We start from the raw sequence: 20,045 nt of genomic DNA on the forward strand, positions 1-20,045 counted from the left end.
CGGCAATAGCTTTTGCTTAAATGCCAAACCAAATGGACATCTATACAGATTGGGACATCAAGGGTATGACATGAAAGGTATTTAAGAGTAGAGTACGAATTTGATATAACAATATGACCCATGTGTCGGAGGGGTCGCCTTACCCTCAAAAAACCGGCCAAAAATTACATGTTTACCGGTTAGGTCGGTATGGGTATCAAATGAAAGGTTAATAGAAGTAGAATACGAAACTTATATAAAAAATTTGGGGTCCAGTACCAGGGGTGGCTGCAGTCGCGGGCAATCACAGATATTGAGTCAAGAGTCTCAGTGAGAGTTTGGGCGGCACCGGTTTTTGCTTAAATGCCCAACCAGACGGACATCTATACAGATTGGGACAACTTGGGTATGAAATGAAAGTTATTTAAGAGTAGAGTACGAACTTGATATAAAAATTTGACCCATATGTCGGAGGGCTCGCCTTACCCTCAAAAAACCGGCCAAAAATTACATATTTACCGATTAGGACGGTATGGGTATCAAATGAAAGGAAAATAGAAGTAGAATATGAAACTTATATAAAAAATTTGGGGTCCAGTACCAGGGGTGGCGCAGTCGCGGGCAATCATAGATATTAAGTGAAGAGTCTCAGTGAGAGTTCGGGCGGCACCGGTTTTTGCTTAAATGCCCAACCAAACGGATATCTTATACAGATTGGGACAACATGGGTATGACATGAAAGGTATTTAAGAGTAGAGTACGAATTTGATATAACAAAATGATCCATGTGTCGGAGGGCCCGCCTTACCCTCAAAAACCGGCCAAAAATTATATGTTTACCGATTAGGTCAGTATGGGTATCAAACGAAAGGTAAATAGAAGTACAATACGAAACTTATATGAAAAATTTGGGGTCCAGTACCAGGGGTGGCTGCTGTCGCGGGCAATCATAGATATTGAGTGGAGAGTCTCAGTGAGAGTTCGGGCGGCAATAGCTTTTGCTTAAATGCCAAACCAAATGGACATCTATACAGATTGGGACATCAAGGGTATGACATGAAAGGTATTTAAGAGTGGAGTACGAATTTGATATAACAATATGACCCATGTGTCGGAGGGCCCCCCTTACCCTTAAAAACCGGCCAAAAATTACATGTTTGCCGATTAGGGCGGTATGGGTATAAAATGAAAGGTAAATAGAAGTACAATACGAAACTTATATAAAATATTTGGGGTCCAGTACCAGGGGTGGCTGTATTCGCGGACAATCATAGATATTGAGTGATGAGTCTCAGTGAGAGTTGGGTCTGCACCGGCTTTTGTTTAAATACTGAGTGCCTATGATGCTCGATATGGCAAGGGGAGTCATTTGCGCCTTTAAATTATCAATGGCCATGATATTCCCGCGGCGATCGTTGCAATGGACCGGAACAAGTTTGCTCATCTATGACGAGGATCGCTACCTCCATTTACAAAAATGTGGCTACAACAACAACAAGCTAAAATTGTCTATGTGGACCTGTTTAAAAACTGTGTCCCTATTCTATATTATCATAGATCTGACAACTGCCGGTTCATAGCAAACCTGTCTCTATATATCCTATCCTATTATTATAGATCTGTCATTTGCCAGTGCATTGCAATACATACTACAAATGCAAAAATTATTTAACGCTGTCTTCCATGTGTTGCTATTCATATTCATTATTCAGTGCAATAAAATCGCCAGGTATTTTGAGCTTGCAGTAAATAGAATTTCTATCCCTTTCTCCTCAAGTACGTAGCGTTTAAACAAATAGTTAAAGATGCTGTAGTGAATGCTAAACAAAAATATCTTTAATGACTTGATGAGTAATCATCCTCTAAAAAAATGAACGTATCCCATCATCTTAGCCATAGAAAAATGTGTCGCGCTAAAAAATAAATTGGTCGATATTAGTACATATGTATTGTATGTATGTACGAGTATATATGTATATACATACATGAGTATTTAAGCAAACGCTTTTAGAGACCACCATCAAAAATCAACCATACACTATCTGCTTTTAGAAATCGAAATCTTTGCAGCTGTTAGTGTTTGTTTTTATGTAAACATTTTCTGTCTATTCTTCCTTCTTATTTAATATCATCCTTTTGGTCTTTATTTGATTCTATGTTGATTATTATTTGTTTTTTGAAACAATTTCAGCAGCAGGCCAATTCACAGCAGCAGAGAGGCAGGCGTCATAAAAGGCAAACAGAAACAAGCTAATAGCTTTTAAAACGTATAAAATACTATACGTAGGTACCTACTACCCGTACTGTTTAATATCCAAAAATTTAATGAGCAGTACTCTTATTTGCCTCTAGCGCAGTAGTTTAAAAGTTGTGAAAACCAATAGAAGTGCAATTTATTTTGAACTAAACTTGAGAGCATTTGTTAAATGACAAAATCAACAGAAGATTTTAAAAACGTACTAAAAGTGGATATAAGTTATCAGCATGCTTAGACTAAGACTTGATCGGTTGGTCTTGTAATATGCTACATAGAAGAAAATTTGGTGATAGGCAACTTTTTTAGGCGGCATTCCTCCACATTAAAAAGGGCTTTTAATTACATGAAAACCTTTAGAGACTCCCCACCCATCATTGTTAAGCAGCTATCCGCAAGCTTATACTAAGTCTGTTGGTATGAATATATAAATTATCCCATAAACATTCCATTCCGTAGGTCACCGTAGCGCAGAGTTTAGCATGTCCGCATATGAGGCTGAACGCCTGATTCGAAACCTGGCGAGACCATCAGAAAAAAAAATTCAGCGGTGGTGTTCCCCTCCTAATGCTGGCAACATTTGTGAGGTACTATGCCATGTAAAACTTCTCTCCAAACAGGTGTCGCACTGCGGCACGCCGTTCGGACTCGGCTATAAAAAGGAGGTCCCGTATCTTTGAGCTTAAACTTGAATCGGACTGAATTCATTGGAATGTTCATGGGCAAAATTTGCGAAATTTGCAATAAACATTCCCTTACGACACAATCAATCAGTGCAGTCCGATTTAAGTTTGTAGGCCTATGATAAGGAAAATAAGAGTACCGTATAGTGACTTCACTTCGTCGGTAAGTTTTACTTTGCTGGGTACCCTAAAATCACCGCTAACAATCTTTTATGGTTTTCTTGTAGGAATTGGAAATCAAATATTCGGCGTGATTGGCGAACATGCTATCCTTGCGCCATGGTTGTTGGTATAATTTGTCATTTATAAAATGGTATGCTACAAAAGAAAAGAATTTGGGTTTATGCGACTCTATTTTGATAGTCTTCTTCAAGCTTTTAATAGGAGCACGACTTAGTTATAAGTGTGCACCTGAGTCGTGTAAAGTATAAATCACGCGTGAGTCATGTGATTCATGGGTGAGATCCAAGTCCAATAACTTGATTATGTGTGAGCATGATTGAATAAAAACTCTGAGTGAAATCATGATCATGACTCTAATCACCAGAAAAAACATGACTCACGAGACACTCAAGAGATACATTTTATACATTAATATTCGTTAAAATGCCGTACGATTAAAGACGCTTGAAAAAATATTATGTTTTTGAAGGATAAATATTATTTTAACCGTGAGTTGTGAATAATGACATGAGTGTCTCATAAATCGTTGTTGTTGTTGACACCACATTTTCATGTGGAAGTGGCGATCCTCGCCAAGCTCCTGTAGGTGAGCAAGCTCGTTCGGGTCCAAAGGACCGATCGCGCAAAAGAAAAACCGGTGCCACCCGACCTCTCACTGATACTCTCCGCTCGATACCTCTGATTGTCTGTGACCGCAGTTACAGCTACTCCGTATGGAGCATTCCACTATCCGCAACCTGTGGACGCGCCCGGTAGCTCTCAGCTAAACATATCGTGACTGCAATGAACACCACACAGATCGGACTTCAATGTTCCAGCTTGTGTGGTGCTCACAGCGATCCCGTGCCGGATCATGAGTAGTGATTTTCTCGTGCGTCAATATTTTTTTTTTTGTGAGAGTGCGTGAACGTTACATTTTGTTAATATGATGGTAAAGAGCAGGATTATCAATGCATTGCCAACAGATGGCTTATCTAGGGAGCTTATTCCGGTGCACTGATTATCAATTTTATGTCCATAGAGGACACTTTATTAGCAATATCCAGGATATGTACGATATGTTGTTGTTGTACCCACATATTCGCAAGTGGGCGTATTGATACCTGGCAAGCTATATTTGGAGAGCAAGGTCGATAGAGTACCAATTGTCTACAAAAGCGGCAGCCTGCATTCAGTCACACTTTGAAAAATTTTAATGCGTTGTGATACCACAATTAGTTGTTGTTGTTGTAGCAGTGTGTTGTGTTTTATCTTTCGTCTGCTTGATTCTGTTGAGTGTCAAGATCCAGGAACTCTGCTACTAAGAAGGGATGCGTCCAGAGGGATCTGGGTCTGAGACGATTGGGTCTGGATGGGCAGTTAAACAGGTGAAGTGTGATCCCTGGTCTCAATCGGGACATACATCCTTCGCGTTGGCATCAATCTGCATCTGGCGTAACGAAATTGAGCCAGAGATACTCAATTTCTTCGGGTGCAACTGGAATCGGTCGTTCCCCAAGGATGTCTTTTACCCGGTAACTATTTACCGCATCTGCTACTATGTCTGCATGAATGTTGTCTACACTCACATGATATGCCGCTTGATCTAGAGGTTCTTTCTTGTAGCGCTGAACCTCACGCTCTTGATCATGTAGATCTACATTCTGGGCGGTGGATATCTATCCACAAGATGATGATTTGGATGGTCTCTGCAATAACAGCCCAAAAGGTATTGCGTAGACAACATGTAGTTATGTCGCACTGGTAGGATCTTTGTCTCCTGATGGAGGTGGTCCACAGGAGAACTGAGGAGACAGCCCGTGGCAGTTCGAAGGGCGGCATTTTGACAGATGTGAATATTATTCTACTGCGTATCACAGACCGGTCAACTGCCCTATACGTGATCATCAAGGTTTTTTGTCTGCACCCCAAGTGCTGCCGGCAAGTGATTTGAGGACATTGTTTCTACTTTTGATTTAATCGCAAATTGGTGTGGCGTGTGGGGAGAATGTGTAAGATCTTTCAAATGTCACCTGATGGTCGGAATCATTTCTCCAGCGACCATCACAGTCTGCTCGGCATTCACTTCGCTCGTATTTGTAGTAAACAATGTGGCTGAAGATTTGGTGGCAGATATCTTCAGATCTCTTGCAGCGAGATATGAGGCAAGTTCGTTGAGGTAGACGATCAACCTATCGCAGATGTCATCATCGGGTCGGCGACCACACAGATAATTCGCGACCCAGCGTTTCAGGCCTGGCTGTTGAGATTTGTTAGCGATGTCCTCAAATAGTTAGTGTCTAATGCCTACGACGGCTCCAGTGCCATGAGGACCGTCCTATCACATGGCCTGGGCTGATTAAAGCCACGGCAAATGTGTGCGGTGATGTCATGGAAAGCAGTTGTTGTGCTATGCAGTCTTCGGCGAATGGTGAATGATGCTCTCCAGGCTCGGGAGGAGTGATGCCTCAAGCGTCTTTGCTACTGGTGAGAGAAGAGAGATCGGTCTGTACGACTCCCCCAAACTCGGGTCCTTCTCAGGCTTCAGTTGCGGGATCACTCTGCCCATTTTCCAGACATCGAGAACTATAAAAGTGTTCAAAGACAAGTTGAGGACAGTAGTAAGGTACTTTAATCCAGGTAAATCCAGATTCTTCAGCATGAGTGTAGAGATTCCGTCTGGACCCAACGCCTTGGATGATTTGACGCTACGGATGACATACGTTACTTCGCCCACGGCAAATTGTGATGGATGTCCATCGGCTCGGAGACCACTGAAAAGTGAAACCTCTTTGTTGAGAAGTTGAACATGACTAAAATACGAACAAATGTTGCCAGCATGAGGAGATAACAATCGATGAAAAATGTTTTAAGGTGTTCTCGCCGGCGGGATTTGGGCCAGGCCGTTTGGGTGCGATAGGCGGGCATGCTAAGCTATGCACCTCGGTGGCTACGGACCTATATTCCCACTTATGCGATTTTCATTTCTTTGAGAGCCTGTCTGATTTAGCGGATGTGAACATTCGCAAGTTATTGGACTTTATAAAGGGATCTGGATAGTTCAACGGTAGGAACCAGAAGGTATCTTCCTTCTTTTGTCCCTGTGGTATCACAATGGACGAAAACGTCTAAATGAGTCTGATGGCAGACTGCCATTTAAAGCTAACCTAACCTAACCCAATTCGCTGGGAGATATATGAGATATCCTAAAACAGATCTTCATCCACATCGTTCATAATATGAACAGAGGAAGTACGTCTGCACTTGGGTGCGAATGTCAATGGTACAACCTTGTGGTGCACAGCAATATCCTTGTTAACCGTTTACTGAAAGACACAGGATTGTGGGTGAACACGTTTTTCCTTGCTTTGATTCCCATCTGGCACCTGTCTTTCTAAACTAATATACAATAGAAGCCAGAAGTGGTTGAATGGAAGAAGTTCTGACCTATCTCCTTTAAGATAAGAGAACTATATCATTCTGGACTACGGTAGAAGCTTGAAGTAGCTGACTGGGTGAAGCTCTTTCGTTCCCCCTTCCTTGGTTTTATTAATTTACACCGTGCTATGGTGGATCCCTATTTGTATCCTTTGGCTTCTTTTTTCTCTTCTACATTATAGATCGAATACAATGGACCTAAGGTATACGAGAGAAAAGAGTTTACTAGTTGCGTGACCCTTACTTATGATTGCAAAACGTTTTCATCCACAAACATCATATTATCCTCGAACACCGTATTATCTCACATCAATGATTTCTGTTCGATTCCAGTTGGTTAGCTGGGATTCATCGTCCTCACGAGAAGTTCAGCTGTGAACTACCGGGCGCTTCCACAGGTTGCGGATATTTCGAAGCTGCAATTAAAGTCGTGGACAATCAGCGATATCGAGTGAAAAGTCTCAGTTAGAAGTCGGGCGGTATCGCCCCTTGCCTTAATAATGAGTACCTATGATGCCCAATATGGCTTGGCGTGCTATTAGCAAATTGCAAATTTTGCCCGTGCTATTAGCGCCTTTAAGTAACCAATGGCCATTTCGTTTCCTCAGGAACAAGCTTACTCGCCACAACAACAAAATAAACTGAATTTTCGCAGGTTTTTTTTAAAGAAGACTTCATTTTATGTTTGTTCCAATTGCCAGTTGCAAATAGCAAATTTTGCCCATGAACATTCCAATAAGGAACAGGGAGAAACTTCTCACATATAAATGAGTACAGTCCGATTCAAGTTTTAAGCTCAATGATAAGGGACCTCCTTTTTATAGCCGAGACCGAACGGCGCGACACAGTGCGACATCTATTGGGAGAGAAGTTTTTACATGGCATAGTTCCTCACAAATGTTGCCAGCATTAGGAGTGGAAAACACAGCTGAAAATTTTTTCTGATGGTCTCGCCAGGATTCGAACTCAGGCGTTTACCATCATAGGCGGACATGCTAACCTCTGCGCTACGGTGCCATCACATTGCCAGTTACGTATACAAAAAAAAAAAAAACATTGAAACAGAGTATTCGTCAATATGACTGACGATTGGAATATAGGATTCCAATTGGAAATCTAGTTAAATCAACTAACCTTGGTTTAAAGAACATCATAAACAAAGCTGCATGCAGCATCCGTTGATCTAAGAAACATTATTTTGCTTTTTCTCGTAAATTTTTAAGTTTTTTATTGGTGTCCAGTCACAACAGCTCTGGTAAAATCTTTAAAGTTCTTTATACCATAAACAAACGACGAGCACCGTATTTTTCATCAAAACAAACGTTTGATCTTTTCGACTTGTTGAAGTAAAGTAGTTTATTTGGAAAACAATTTGTTTTTTATTGAGAAACTAACCAAAATCTATAAGTTTTACAAGCTTTCAATGGTTTATTAACTATTTTCTTTAAGCTTTCACTTTTTCACAACCGCTCAAAACAAAGAAAAACGCGGGACAAAATTAAATGTCAATTGCAGCATATTTACTCAAAGAAGAAGAAGAATTGGCAAGAGTACAGGATATAAAGGGGCTGCACACGATTGAGGGCAAATGGAGACGGATGCATAGTAAGGTTAAACGTAACGTAAATCCAATAGGCTAATTGTTAAGGCACTGTACGTAATGTACTAATTAATTGAGATATTGGTTGGCATAGATCAGCAAAAAAAGATTATGAGCAAATATAAATGGACATATTAGGTATGTCAAAAGTTGCTAAAATATTATAAAAAGTTGCTATTGTATATTGTTTTAATTTTTAAAACTTTATACTTTTCCGGGTATTTTTGCAACCTCTTTGTATGTATGTATGTGAATGCAACAATTTTGTATGTATGTAAAAGTTATTGGTTGGAGCAAAAGAGAGCAAGAGAGTGCATATTTTACCGTTGTACGATTCCTGATCCACACTTGTGGCAATAATCAAATTGTAGAAGAGAGAAAGGTAAGGGGGAATGCTGCCCATTTCCCATAACCTCTCTTTCGAACAAACTGGAATAACCAATTTTTTTTAATGGAAAAGGAATAGTCGTAATTGAAATATTTCTCCAATTAGAATTGTAAACAAATGTACTTACTGTCGATTGAGCTCCATTAATCTCGCAAACAATCAATATGCCTCTACCAAAACTTTTAAGACCAATGCGCACTTTATATTACCACTTGCAGTTGGTAAGTCTTCGCTAGAAGCAGTTGTTGTTTTAGCCATATACTTGCATGTGGGGACAGCTATCCTTGGGAAACTTCTTTTGATGAGCGAAGTTGTTTTGCGGCATAGAATTACTATGTTTGCCATTATTAATTGGGTAGGCTTTGCTGCTTAATTGTTTATGTATCTTGGTATCTTTAAATTTCCTTGCGCTTCTATCAATTTGTTCACTTGATCAACATCCGCACAAATCGAACATAAACGCGCAACTGAGAAAAAACACATTTTAGGAAGAAGAAGAATTGACAAGTGCACAGGATATAAGGGGTCTGCACACGATCTAGTTATTGTTGCAAGACATTGAGTAAAATTTAGTTAATATCATTACTATTACAGACCAAGAATTTAGTTGCAATTAGTTCTCTGGGAAGTTAGTGTATGCAAATCAAATGTACTACATATGTACATACTCACATATGTATTAGGCAATCAAGTACAATGTTACGCTTGCTTAGTATATCGATATATCTCTAGCGATAACAGCCTCTCGCACTATATGGTAGGGTTGCATAGGCCACTGTAAGGCTACGATTAGAGATACCGTTATTCACACAATAGCAGCTGGTAACTCGTACTTTGTCCTATTTATTGTAGTTCTGAAACAAATTAATCATTAAATAAATAATGTTACAGATTACTGAGGTAAAAAAAGAAACAGCATCATTGTCATAGGGCCTTACATTCATTACATTTCATTTCTCAATTTTTTCTAATGTAAAATTTAAGTGAATTAAAAAGCCATCAGGACTGTTGTGCCTCAACCGCTTGAATACTTGAGTGCAAAGAGTTGGTATTTCCATTGCAAAAAAACCTAAATATTTCTCTACGTGTATGTATATTATATATAAGAAAATACTAATAATTTTATTTCTCTATTCCTATTTTTTTCAAGAACAGTTTCATTACTAGCAAATAAGGGGATATTGTTACGCACTTCTATAGATAAATAGACAACGTAGAGTTAATCCATATACATACATGCATACATTAACGTTTTCAAACTTCAATTATTAGAATGGATAGGAACAGCTCCAAACTGGGTAATACGGAGAATAAAGAAGCCAACAAGAATGATGCAACTGCGACGACGACCATCATCAACACCCCCACAATCACTACCACCACCACCACCTCCACAACAAAAGACATCACAACACCTATGAAAGGTGCAGCCTCAGGGGGTAATACAAAAGAAGGTTCCACCGCCAGTGTTGGCGGTAGCAGTAGTAAAATGTCAACACCCGCCTCAAATTCAACATCAAACCCTACGAACAAGCCGAACAAGGAGCGCAACTCAAATTCAAATTCCATGGCTATGCAGAAATATAATCCTAACTTGCGTTTCATACGCCAACAGGTGGAAACGCCGGCTCGCAACAACTCCACAAGTTACTTGGAAATGGAAACTGAATTTCCCAGAGACTATGATGACAACATTGAAATGCTATCCCGTGAAACGGAACATTTGGAGGAACAATTTCGCACGCCCACGCGTACCAGTGGCTCAGAATTGAATTCATTTTTTATGGTCGGGCCACCCACCTCGGCCTCAACTCGAACCAATAAGACTACACCTTCTCCCAAAGTTGCCAAATCCAAGGATAATTTCTCCTTCAACGAAACCGATCATATAAATAAATCCTATGGGGTGGATCAAAACAATAAAGACATCAAAGTTTCTGCGAACCACCAAAATAAAAGTGCCAAACGCGTGGGCTTTAAGGTAGAGGAGAAAATCGAAAAGCAGGAAGCGGAATGCAGTATCATACCAATAGGTGTTTCACAAGTGACAAGTGTTTTGGAGAGCCAACGTGCAGTCGCTGAGGATGGTGAAGGTGCTGGCATAGAAAAACTGCAAGAGGGCAAGGACCAAGCTATACCTGTTATAGCCATTGAAAGTCCCCAAGATGATGAAGCACAAAAAACCGCTGTAGAAGTTCCTAAATTATCGAGTACGGTGGCACCTTCTCTAAATGCACTATCCTCCAATGCATTGCCAACCAGCTCCTCAGCCACCTCGCTGAAAGACGATGACGACGAGCCAGTGGGTGTATCGCCCTGTGGCCGTTTTTTTAAGTATGACAAGGAGGTGGGTCGCGGCAGTTTCAAGACTGTGTATCGTGGCCTAGACACCGAAACAGGTGTGGCGGTGGCCTGGTGTGAATTGCTTGATAAGCAGGTAAAGAAAAGCGAACGCAAACGATTTCGCGAGGAAGCCGATATGCTGAAAAAGCTACAACACCCGAATATTGTGCGTTTCTATACCTATTGGGAATTTGGGGTGGCCCGCAAAAAGAATATTGTGCTCGTCACCGAGCTGATGCTATCGGGCACGTTGAAATCCTATCTGAAGCGTTTCAAAAAAATCAACCCCAAAGTCTTGAAGTCATGGTGTCGTCAGATCCTAAAAGGTTTGCATTTTCTGCACACCCGCCCTCTACCCATCATACATCGCGACTTGAAATGTGACAATATTTTCATAACGGGCACAACGGGAAGTGTAAAAATCGGCGATTTAGGTTTGGCCACGCTTAAAAACCGCTCACATGCCCGTTCCGTTATAGGCACCCCAGAATTCATGGCTCCTGAAATGTACGAGGAACACTATGACGAGTCGGTTGATGTCTATGCCTTTGGTATGTGCATGTTGGAGATGGCTGTCTCAGAATATCCCTACAGCGAGTGTAAGGGGCCAGCACAGATCTATAAGAAAGTCATATCTGGCATAAAGCCGGCCGCCATGAGCAAAGTGGAGGATCCCAAGGTCAAGGAGATCATTGAGAAGTGTATTGAGCTAAGAAAGGAAGATCGACCCAAATGCAAGGATTTGCTAAACTCTGAATTCTTCGAAGAAGACATAGGCATACGCGTTGAACCCATATCGACGGAGGCTTTTCTAAATGATCCCGAAATTGAGGTGATTAATTTTCGTTTGCGTTACTTGGATCCCAAGAAACGTTCGTCGAAGCACAAAGAAAACGAGGCCATACAATTCGAATTCAATGTCAAGACTGACGATTGCGAGCGTGTGTGCGAGGATATGCGTTTGGGCAATATCATCACCGAGGAAGACGCACCAGCCATAGTGCGTTTGCTTAAGGTGCAGGTGTTCTCGTTGAATAAGGAACGTGTGCAGCGTCAAACACAGTTTCAACTGCAAAACGAAAAATCTCGTTTGGAAAAGATTGCTTTGCAAAAGCAAAGGGAAATGTTACCACTCAATGTTGAGGAAGAGGAGGAAGAAGATGAGGGTGACTCGGAAGAAGATGAGGATGGCATAAAAACGGGTAGGCATCATCATCACCAAGGCAATCCTCAACAGCAGCAGCAAGGGCAGACTCAAATGCAACAACAAATGCAGGTTACTCCCATGCAAGTTCAAGTGGAGGATTTAAACCAACAACAGCCGCAGCAGCAACAAAATTATATGCAATTTCAGCCGCAGACTGCAGATGATCAGGGTATGTCCCCAACCACACTGAATTCACAGCCTCAATTCTATAGTCCCTCAATGCCAGCGTCCAATCAACAACAATTTAGCCAACAACCACAACAGCAGGAGTATTTTCCCATACAGTATAACAACATGCCCCAAAATGTAATGCAACCACCACAGTCGTACTCTACACCTCAACAGGATAACAGTTGCCAAGGACAAAACGCCCAGTCCATAACAGCCTCTAACCAGCATAACCTAAATCATCAGCATCATCAGCAAATTCAAGCTCCAACTTCCAACACGTATGATAATATGAATAACTCTGGCCAAGAGCAACACAATGGTATCAACGCCAACGAGATAAATACGCATCAACCACAACAACAACATTTCATACAAGGAGAACAAAATTATCAACTAAATGGAAACAACGATATTAGTAATCAACACCTAAACGCTCAGTCTCTCTATGAAATGGCAGCAGCGGCTGCAACTACAGCCTCCCATGGCTATGATATGAACAATCAGAATATGAATGTTTCCAGAATGTATGAGTCAAGTGAGCAAAATGTCCAACAGCCAACACAGAATAGCCATCATCAACAGCAGAACAACATCCTTGTTAATGGCAACAATGAGTATCATCACCAACAACAAATACCCCAAGTTAATATTACTAATGTGGACAACAACAACACGATACAGCCTAAGGACTTCTCCTCTCAGGAAACCAACAATTTCTCCAACATCACAAATTCTTCCGCACAAGATGTCGTCATTTCCAGCATTGATTTACCCAATGCCAATGACTATAATACATCCAATGGGCCAAGTTCTGGAGAATCTGGTGTCTATACAAACTCGCAAATGCAACAACAGTTAACGCATGATGCAGTTTCATCAACACCGGTCTCATCGTCAACGGAAGATTACGGCAGACGACAACAGAACAATACGGCTAATTCGTCACGCAAGACTAGCACAGCCTCGGAATATACATCACTCTCTTCGGATTATTCGCCTGACAGTACGATAACTATGAATTCCATGAGTTCAGGTGGGCAACCGCAAAGAAGTTCCAGTCAGTATTTCGATTTAAATGAGAATGGTGTGATCAATGAATGTGCCAGAGATATGCGGAAGGATGACAGTGGCATAGGTAGCATTAAGAATGGTCTTAGCTCTGACAAAGTGTCACCACCTAGGGAAAATGTCAATGGCAATGCGAAAGCGAGTGCGAATGAAGGCAATAATAACACTGGCAGCAATCCCACTCCCATGGTAAGAAAAATATCTAGATTTTATGTGAATCCCGTTATATTGCCCAGCAGTGGTAGTGTTGCTACTGTGGGGCCACCTCCGTCGTCTTCGTCTTCGACCTCGACCTCGACCTCAAACATAGAACCTATACCAGAAAATAATGATGGAGCTAGTGAAAACAGCAATTCCAATGAAAATACTGCCTCAGAATCCATGGGTTCGACAGCAGCTACAAATGGCAATGCCAACAACAATTCATTGGAACAATTGAAAATTGAATTGGAAAATATAACCCATGCCCAGGCATTTGCTTCGGCCATAGTGGCATCCATTAATAATGATAATATACAGCAGCAACAACAACAACAACAGCAGCCACATGCTTTGGTTGTATATCAGGATGAAGAGCCAATACCTAACACAGCTCCCTTAAGCTCTACACGCACATCTTCAACCTACAATTCAAGGAGAACCTCTTTGGACAACAGTGGTTGTAGTGAATTACAAAATGTTCTAACAAATATCATTGAGTGCAATGATAATTCAGAGCCACAACAGCACACAGAAGCAACAACAACAACAACAAATGGAGAGACCGTATCTAGGCCCTCACAAGGCAATGAGCAACATCACAGCCAAAAACTTTCAAATTCCAATAGTTTGGATTTGCCCAATGTGCCACAAATAACTTCGGGTGGAAGTGTGGATTCCACCATAACGAGTAATTCAATACAACCTCGTACAGGAGGCGGTGGTGGTCTTACCCAAAACTCCATAGCTGATTTAGAAAAGAAGTTGGCTGCTCTCCGAAATTCTGAGACATCCGATGAATCACAAATTTCACAACAGCAGCAACAACAAGTGGCAACACAACAGCCACAACCTAGCCAAATGGATACACAGCAAGTAAATACAAACCAACATCAACAATCAAGTGAAAAGGATGTGGGATCACGTAGAGTATCTCGTTTTTGTGTCAGTCGAGTGCAGGAACAAAAACCGCAAGAACAACAGAAGCAGCAACAACAGCAACAGGTAAGTGCCCCTTCTCCAACTTTTCCTTTACTACTCGAGTCCAACCTCCGAAATACTGAGTGCCTATGATGCTCGACATGACAAGGCGGGTTATTGGCACTTTTTAATAACCTGTTCCCACGGTGATCGGTCCTTTGGACCGGAACGAGCTTGCTCACCTACACGAGTTTGACGAGGATCAATGATAAACTGCAACCAACTCAAATCTACTAGGTTAGTTAAGGTTGGAGGGCACGCGACAAGCAATATCGGTTGCTAGCCACTCCACTCGGACCATTATGTACGCTCTAGAAGATGGTAAAATAGAAAAAGAATATGAAGAAATGACGATAGAGCACACCCAGAAAAACGAAAATCCAAAGCACAAGACAAAAACAGTCTGACCTGTGATAAGGAAATGAAAATGTGAGAAATATGTGAAGAAATTACAAGAAGAGAGTAGGGGGTAGGCGCCAATACGGCGCCGTCGTATACACTAATATATGTCCTGAAACTGGAGTCTATTCAGGGGTTCAACACACTCCGCTACGCACTGCGACCTCACTGTAGTAGAACGCACGGCCTTGAGGGCCGCCATATATACTAATTTCGAAAGCTGTAAATCTTCCGAAATTTCAAGTAGTTTGAAACACTCCTTAGTCTGCCTCACCGCATTCATAGTGTCCGTAGTCCTCGTTGATAGTGCTTTTACGTATCTTTCAGTCCGTCCGCAGGGAAAATCTCGGGTGGATCCCCGTGCGGCTCAGAGTGGTGACAGTCAACCAATCTCCTGGTTGTTAAATGCCCTCTTAATGTTCTGGAAGGTCGCCATAGCGTACTCATTCAGTTTGAGAGACGTCTCGCATCATCGTGGATGACCGTCAGCTATGATCTGCCCTTAAGGTTTGCATGTTGAGCCCTTGGGTATGCCTGAAGTTCTCCGAAATCAGGCCCTCCTTCACCTTCAAGTCTTTTTTTTTTTTTTTTGTTAATAAAATTGTTTTGTTTGAAATGTCAAATGCTACGTTTTGTAATAAGCATAATTGGCTCTACATTTACGATAGTATAACCAGGCCTTTAGTCTCGAAATTATGTATGTACGTATGTATGTCGTACAGGCAAAACTATTGACTTTAAGTTTTAAATTTCCTCACTCATCCGAAACTTATCTGTCAGCACAATTTAATGGAGGTAATATCACCCAAACTCATGACCTAACCGGAATACGATATAGAGAACATCATGTAAAAGGAACATCCTACAAACAACGCACGTGATGAGAATTTAAAAGGCTTTGGAGCAGATACACATAGACAGGTTTAAAGGGCACACGCCATTTCAACCATGAGGCCATGAGGATATCCGACCCAGAACATTACTTGTTGTTGTGGCCACATGTCTATATGTGAAGGTGGCGATCCTCGTCTAGCTCTTATAAAGGGTAATTTTTTTGAGGTTAGGATTTTCATGCATTAGTATTTGACAGATCACGTGGGATTTCAGACATGGTGTCAAAGAGAAAGATGCTCAGTATGCTTTGACATTTCATCATGAATAGACTTACTAACGAGCAACGCTTGAAAATCATTGAATTTTATTACCAAAATCAGTGTTCGGTTCGAAATGTGTTCATTCACCGTTCAGCGATGAGGCTCATTTCTGGTTGAATGGCTACGTAAATAAGCAAAATTGCCGCATTTGGAGTGAAGAGCAACCAGAAGCCGTTCAAGAACTGCCCATGCATCCCGAAAAATGCACTGTTTGGTGTGGTTTGTACGCTGGTGGAATCATTGGACCGTATTTTTTCAAAGATGCTGTTGGACGCAACGTTACGGTGAATGAACACATTTCGAACCGAACACTGATTTTGGTAATAAAATTCAATGATTTGCAAGCGTTGCTCGTTAGTAAGTCTATTCATGATGAAATGTCAAAGCATACTGAGCATCTTTCTCTTTGACACCATGTCTGAAATCCCACGTGATCTGTCAAATACTAATGCATGAAAATCCTAACCTCAAAAAAATCACCCTTATGTGAGCAAGCTCGTTCCGGTCCAAAAGATCGATTGCCGCGGGAATATGATGGACATTGGTTATTTAAAGGCGCCAATAACTCGCCTTGTCATATCGAGCATTATAGGCAAACAGTATTATTGCAAGAGCCGGTGCCACCCGGCCTCTCACTGAGACTGTCTGCAACCTGTGGACGTGCCCGGTAGGTCGCAGTTAAGCTGCTCGTGATAACAATGAACACCACACAGATCGGAGCTCAAAGGTACAGCCGGTGTGGTGGCTATAGTTATCCCGTTCCGGGCAGAACATTAGTGAAAAGGACCTCAAATAGGCATTTGGCAGACATATAAGCAGGCACATGTAGTTCTTTATAATTGGGACCCTAGGATGACCCTAGCGCATGCATAATGATGAGAAAAGTGGTATGAAGAAACATGCCGTGCTTAAAACCAGAAATTGCGGATTTTAGCCCTGACTACGCCCATTCCACGCACATAATCAGGCATCTCTTTGAGTATATTGAAAAATTATTTAACAAGGTAGCACTATAACTCTTTGAGTGTCTTGCCAAACTGTCTAAACAGAACCCTCTATAACTTTGGATACATCTTAAGGAGATGACTCGCTTTTTCCAACGGAATGTAGATATATTTTATCAATCTGATCCTCACTTTTTTCTCTTCTTTTCCTTTTTTCAAAATCTAGGGGCAACAAACACATCATATGGAAAACCCTCAACCACCCTTGACCACAGATATTACAGCAATTTCAACTGGAGTTACAATGCCATCTAATGCGGATACTCAAAGCAACATACAGCAGAGTTCGAATGCTATCACCAACAATAATGCCGCTACTAAGCCCAAAAGAAAATCTCATGATACTTCCATTGAGCATTTGCTACCGAATACGAATTATCAACAAATGGCCATAGCTGCAAATGCAAATGCAAATGCAAAAGCAGCTGCAGCAGCCACAACCGCAACAGCGGTAGTTTTACCTCTACAAGATCCCTCGGCACAGCCTCAAGTTCTTTATAATCAACCGGTGGCTGTGCAATTGCAACAGCATATTCAACAACAAATTTCTAGAACTGCAGTGCTACAGCAACAAATCCCTGCCCCCGCTCAAGTGATGATGCAAGTGCCGTCTAATTTACCAACAATGCCTATCCAAGAACCAGTTTTAGCACCAAAGCAAACAATTTTACAGGCTACTCCACAACAACCAGCCGGTCAACCAGCAATACAGCAATTTGTGGTGCAAAATGTTTCAAATTATAAGTACCAACAGCAAATGGGCTTGCAGCAACAGCAAATGATCTCCGATAAGGCATCAAATAATGTAAGTATTGTTGTCTTGTCTTTAATTAAATATCCATTTAAATCGCCACGCTCGGAGAATGTATTACAAAACAATTTTTGTCTCATTAGTCTCATGTAACATGTAGGAAAATTCCGAAAGTATCGTCTGTTACGACAACACCTCGCAAGGGCAAGTCAGCTAAAACAATCATTCATGACGAAGTCGGCAATATGGAAGGTGATATTATTCCTTGACATTGCGAGTGCCCTCCATAGTAAAAAAACCGATGTAAGTCATAAGGAAGATGTGTCGTTAGGAGAATATATTAAGGAAGACTACAATTTACACATCATTGAGCTTAAATTTGAATTGTGCAGCATTCATTGATATGTGAGAAATTTGCCCCCTTATCCTAAATGGACTTTTCGTGGGCAAATCTGTATTTTACCCATTCCACTACTATGGAATAATCACAAACAATAGAGCTCCAAAGGAGGTCACCGTAGCGCAGAGGTTAGCATACACGCCTATAACGCTGAACGCCTAGGTTCGAATCTTGGGAAGAACATCAGAAAAGGTATTCAGCGGTACTTATCCCCTCCTAATGCTGGCGACATGTGTGAGGAACTATGCCATTTGAAAAAGTGGTGTTGTTGCTGTTGTTGTAGCCACATTGCATGTGGAGGTAGCGATACTCGTCAAACTCCTAAAGATGAGTAAGCTCTTTCCAGTATATAGGACCGATTTCCAGTATATAGGAACCTGATGGCCATTGGTTATTTAAATGCGCAAAAAAAAACACGCGTTGTCATATCGAGGATCATAGGCACTCAGTATTTAAACAAGAGTCGGCGCATCCCGGCCTCTCACTGATACCGCTTGTGCAAGAGCCGGTGCCTCCCGACCTCTCACTAAGACTCTCCGCTTGATACCACTGATTGTCCGCTAATGCCGTTGCAGCTACTCCGTATGCAGCACTATCCGAAACCTCGTGCCACATGAACACCACATAGATCGGGCGTTAATGTTCCGGCCTGTGTGGTTCTCACAGCTATACCATCCTAGGATACACTTTATGTCTCTGGACATTGTGGTTGGACAATGAGCTGCGACACTGCAATCAAGTTGTGGAAGCTTTCTCTGTGGTCAAGCAACAGATACATATATTGTGTATGGGCGACTTTAATTTCGTTGTCTACTCGTATGGCGTCGTCGACATAGTAGATGACTGATTCCTCTATTATTACGGACCTCGATCAGGGTGCGTTGAGGAATTTTGTCTTCCTGGTTCAGGGTGTTTTCAGGGGATCTGTCCTGGATGGGGTGGAGCTGTAGCTCCGAAGATCAATGTGGACGAGATTCTTCATTAAAAATAATGCAGAACGTGGGAGAAAGGGTAAAAAGGGTACCGAATGTGCTCTACTCCTGTCGCAACTCGATAGGAAGGTGTTGGGATTTTAAGCCAAGGACGTCACACTGGATGTTTCCGGCGGTTGTTCGGCCGAGTCTCATCAATAAATGGCGAGCTCTGGATAACGGTGCCTTCCGCAGGATACCGATCTTATAGGTAAAAAGTGTCCCCGGCCTTTGTACCTGTATATAAGGTGTGAGACGACAAAGATTGCCGATAGACTAATGCAGTCCGGAATCCGTCGCTCCTTAAACTTTATGCGCTCTTCTGATGTGCTAGAGGATAGAGATACGGCGTGGCGGCATGCTATATGCGGCACGACGGATTATTTTCTAAGGAAGTCCTTCCCTGTTGAAAGGTTGGAGGTAGTTTTCCCGGAATAGGATCTTTAGGCTTTGGGTATCCCGCTCTTCGCGCTCTGCAAGGATGAGGGATTGGGGTAGTAGACCTCATTGTGTTTCTTGGAATTAGGGACTCATACAGGCTTATGAAAGTCACGTTAACGGAGCAGAAGCCCAATTGCACTGTCAAGATACTCATGAACAGTTAGGCTGAGCTGAACGTTCTGGCGTTATGAGTTTGGAAGATGCAAGGAGCTTTTTTCGAATAATAGATGGGTGTCAGGCTTTGCTAGGTGTAAGGCTTTGCTGGGTCCCGGGCTATCAAATGATGGCGGGGAACGAGGCGACCAACGAGATCGCCAGGAATGCAACGTCAGTTGTTCATCTTTGCCCGCGAGCTTGCCAGGAATGCAATGTCAGTGATTTGCCTTCGCAATGGTTACAGGAAGAGACAGATTTCTGCAGTGTGTGATGAAGAAAAGGATTTAAAGTTGGAGA

At 41.8% G+C, this 20,045-nt stretch overlaps 1 protein-coding gene across 9 annotated transcripts in view; it reads left to right on the plus strand.

The window, feature by feature from the left end:
- Nucleotides 1-20,045, plus strand: part of LOC106089194 (transcription factor SPT20 homolog) — a 28,568-nt gene that overhangs the window by 6,062 nt on the left and 2,461 nt on the right. For 4 of the 9 annotated variants that reach the window (XM_013254999.2, XM_013255006.2, XM_013254990.2 and 1 more), the window contains exons 2-3: nt 9,777-14,496; nt 17,196-17,834. In XM_013254999.2, the coding sequence (XP_013110453.2) occupies nt 9,777-14,496; nt 17,196-17,834 (5,359 nt within the window). Of the gene's footprint in view, nt 1-9,654; nt 14,497-17,195; nt 17,835-20,045 lie in introns of all 9 variants that reach the window. The other 5 variants (XM_013255024.2, XM_059362274.1, XM_059362273.1 and 2 more) reach the window with 2 other exon arrangements.

This window comes from Stomoxys calcitrans, chromosome 2 (genome assembly GCF_963082655.1).
Source record: "Stomoxys calcitrans chromosome 2, idStoCalc2.1, whole genome shotgun sequence".
Lineage (NCBI taxonomy): Eukaryota > Metazoa > Arthropoda > Insecta > Diptera > Muscidae > Stomoxys > Stomoxys calcitrans.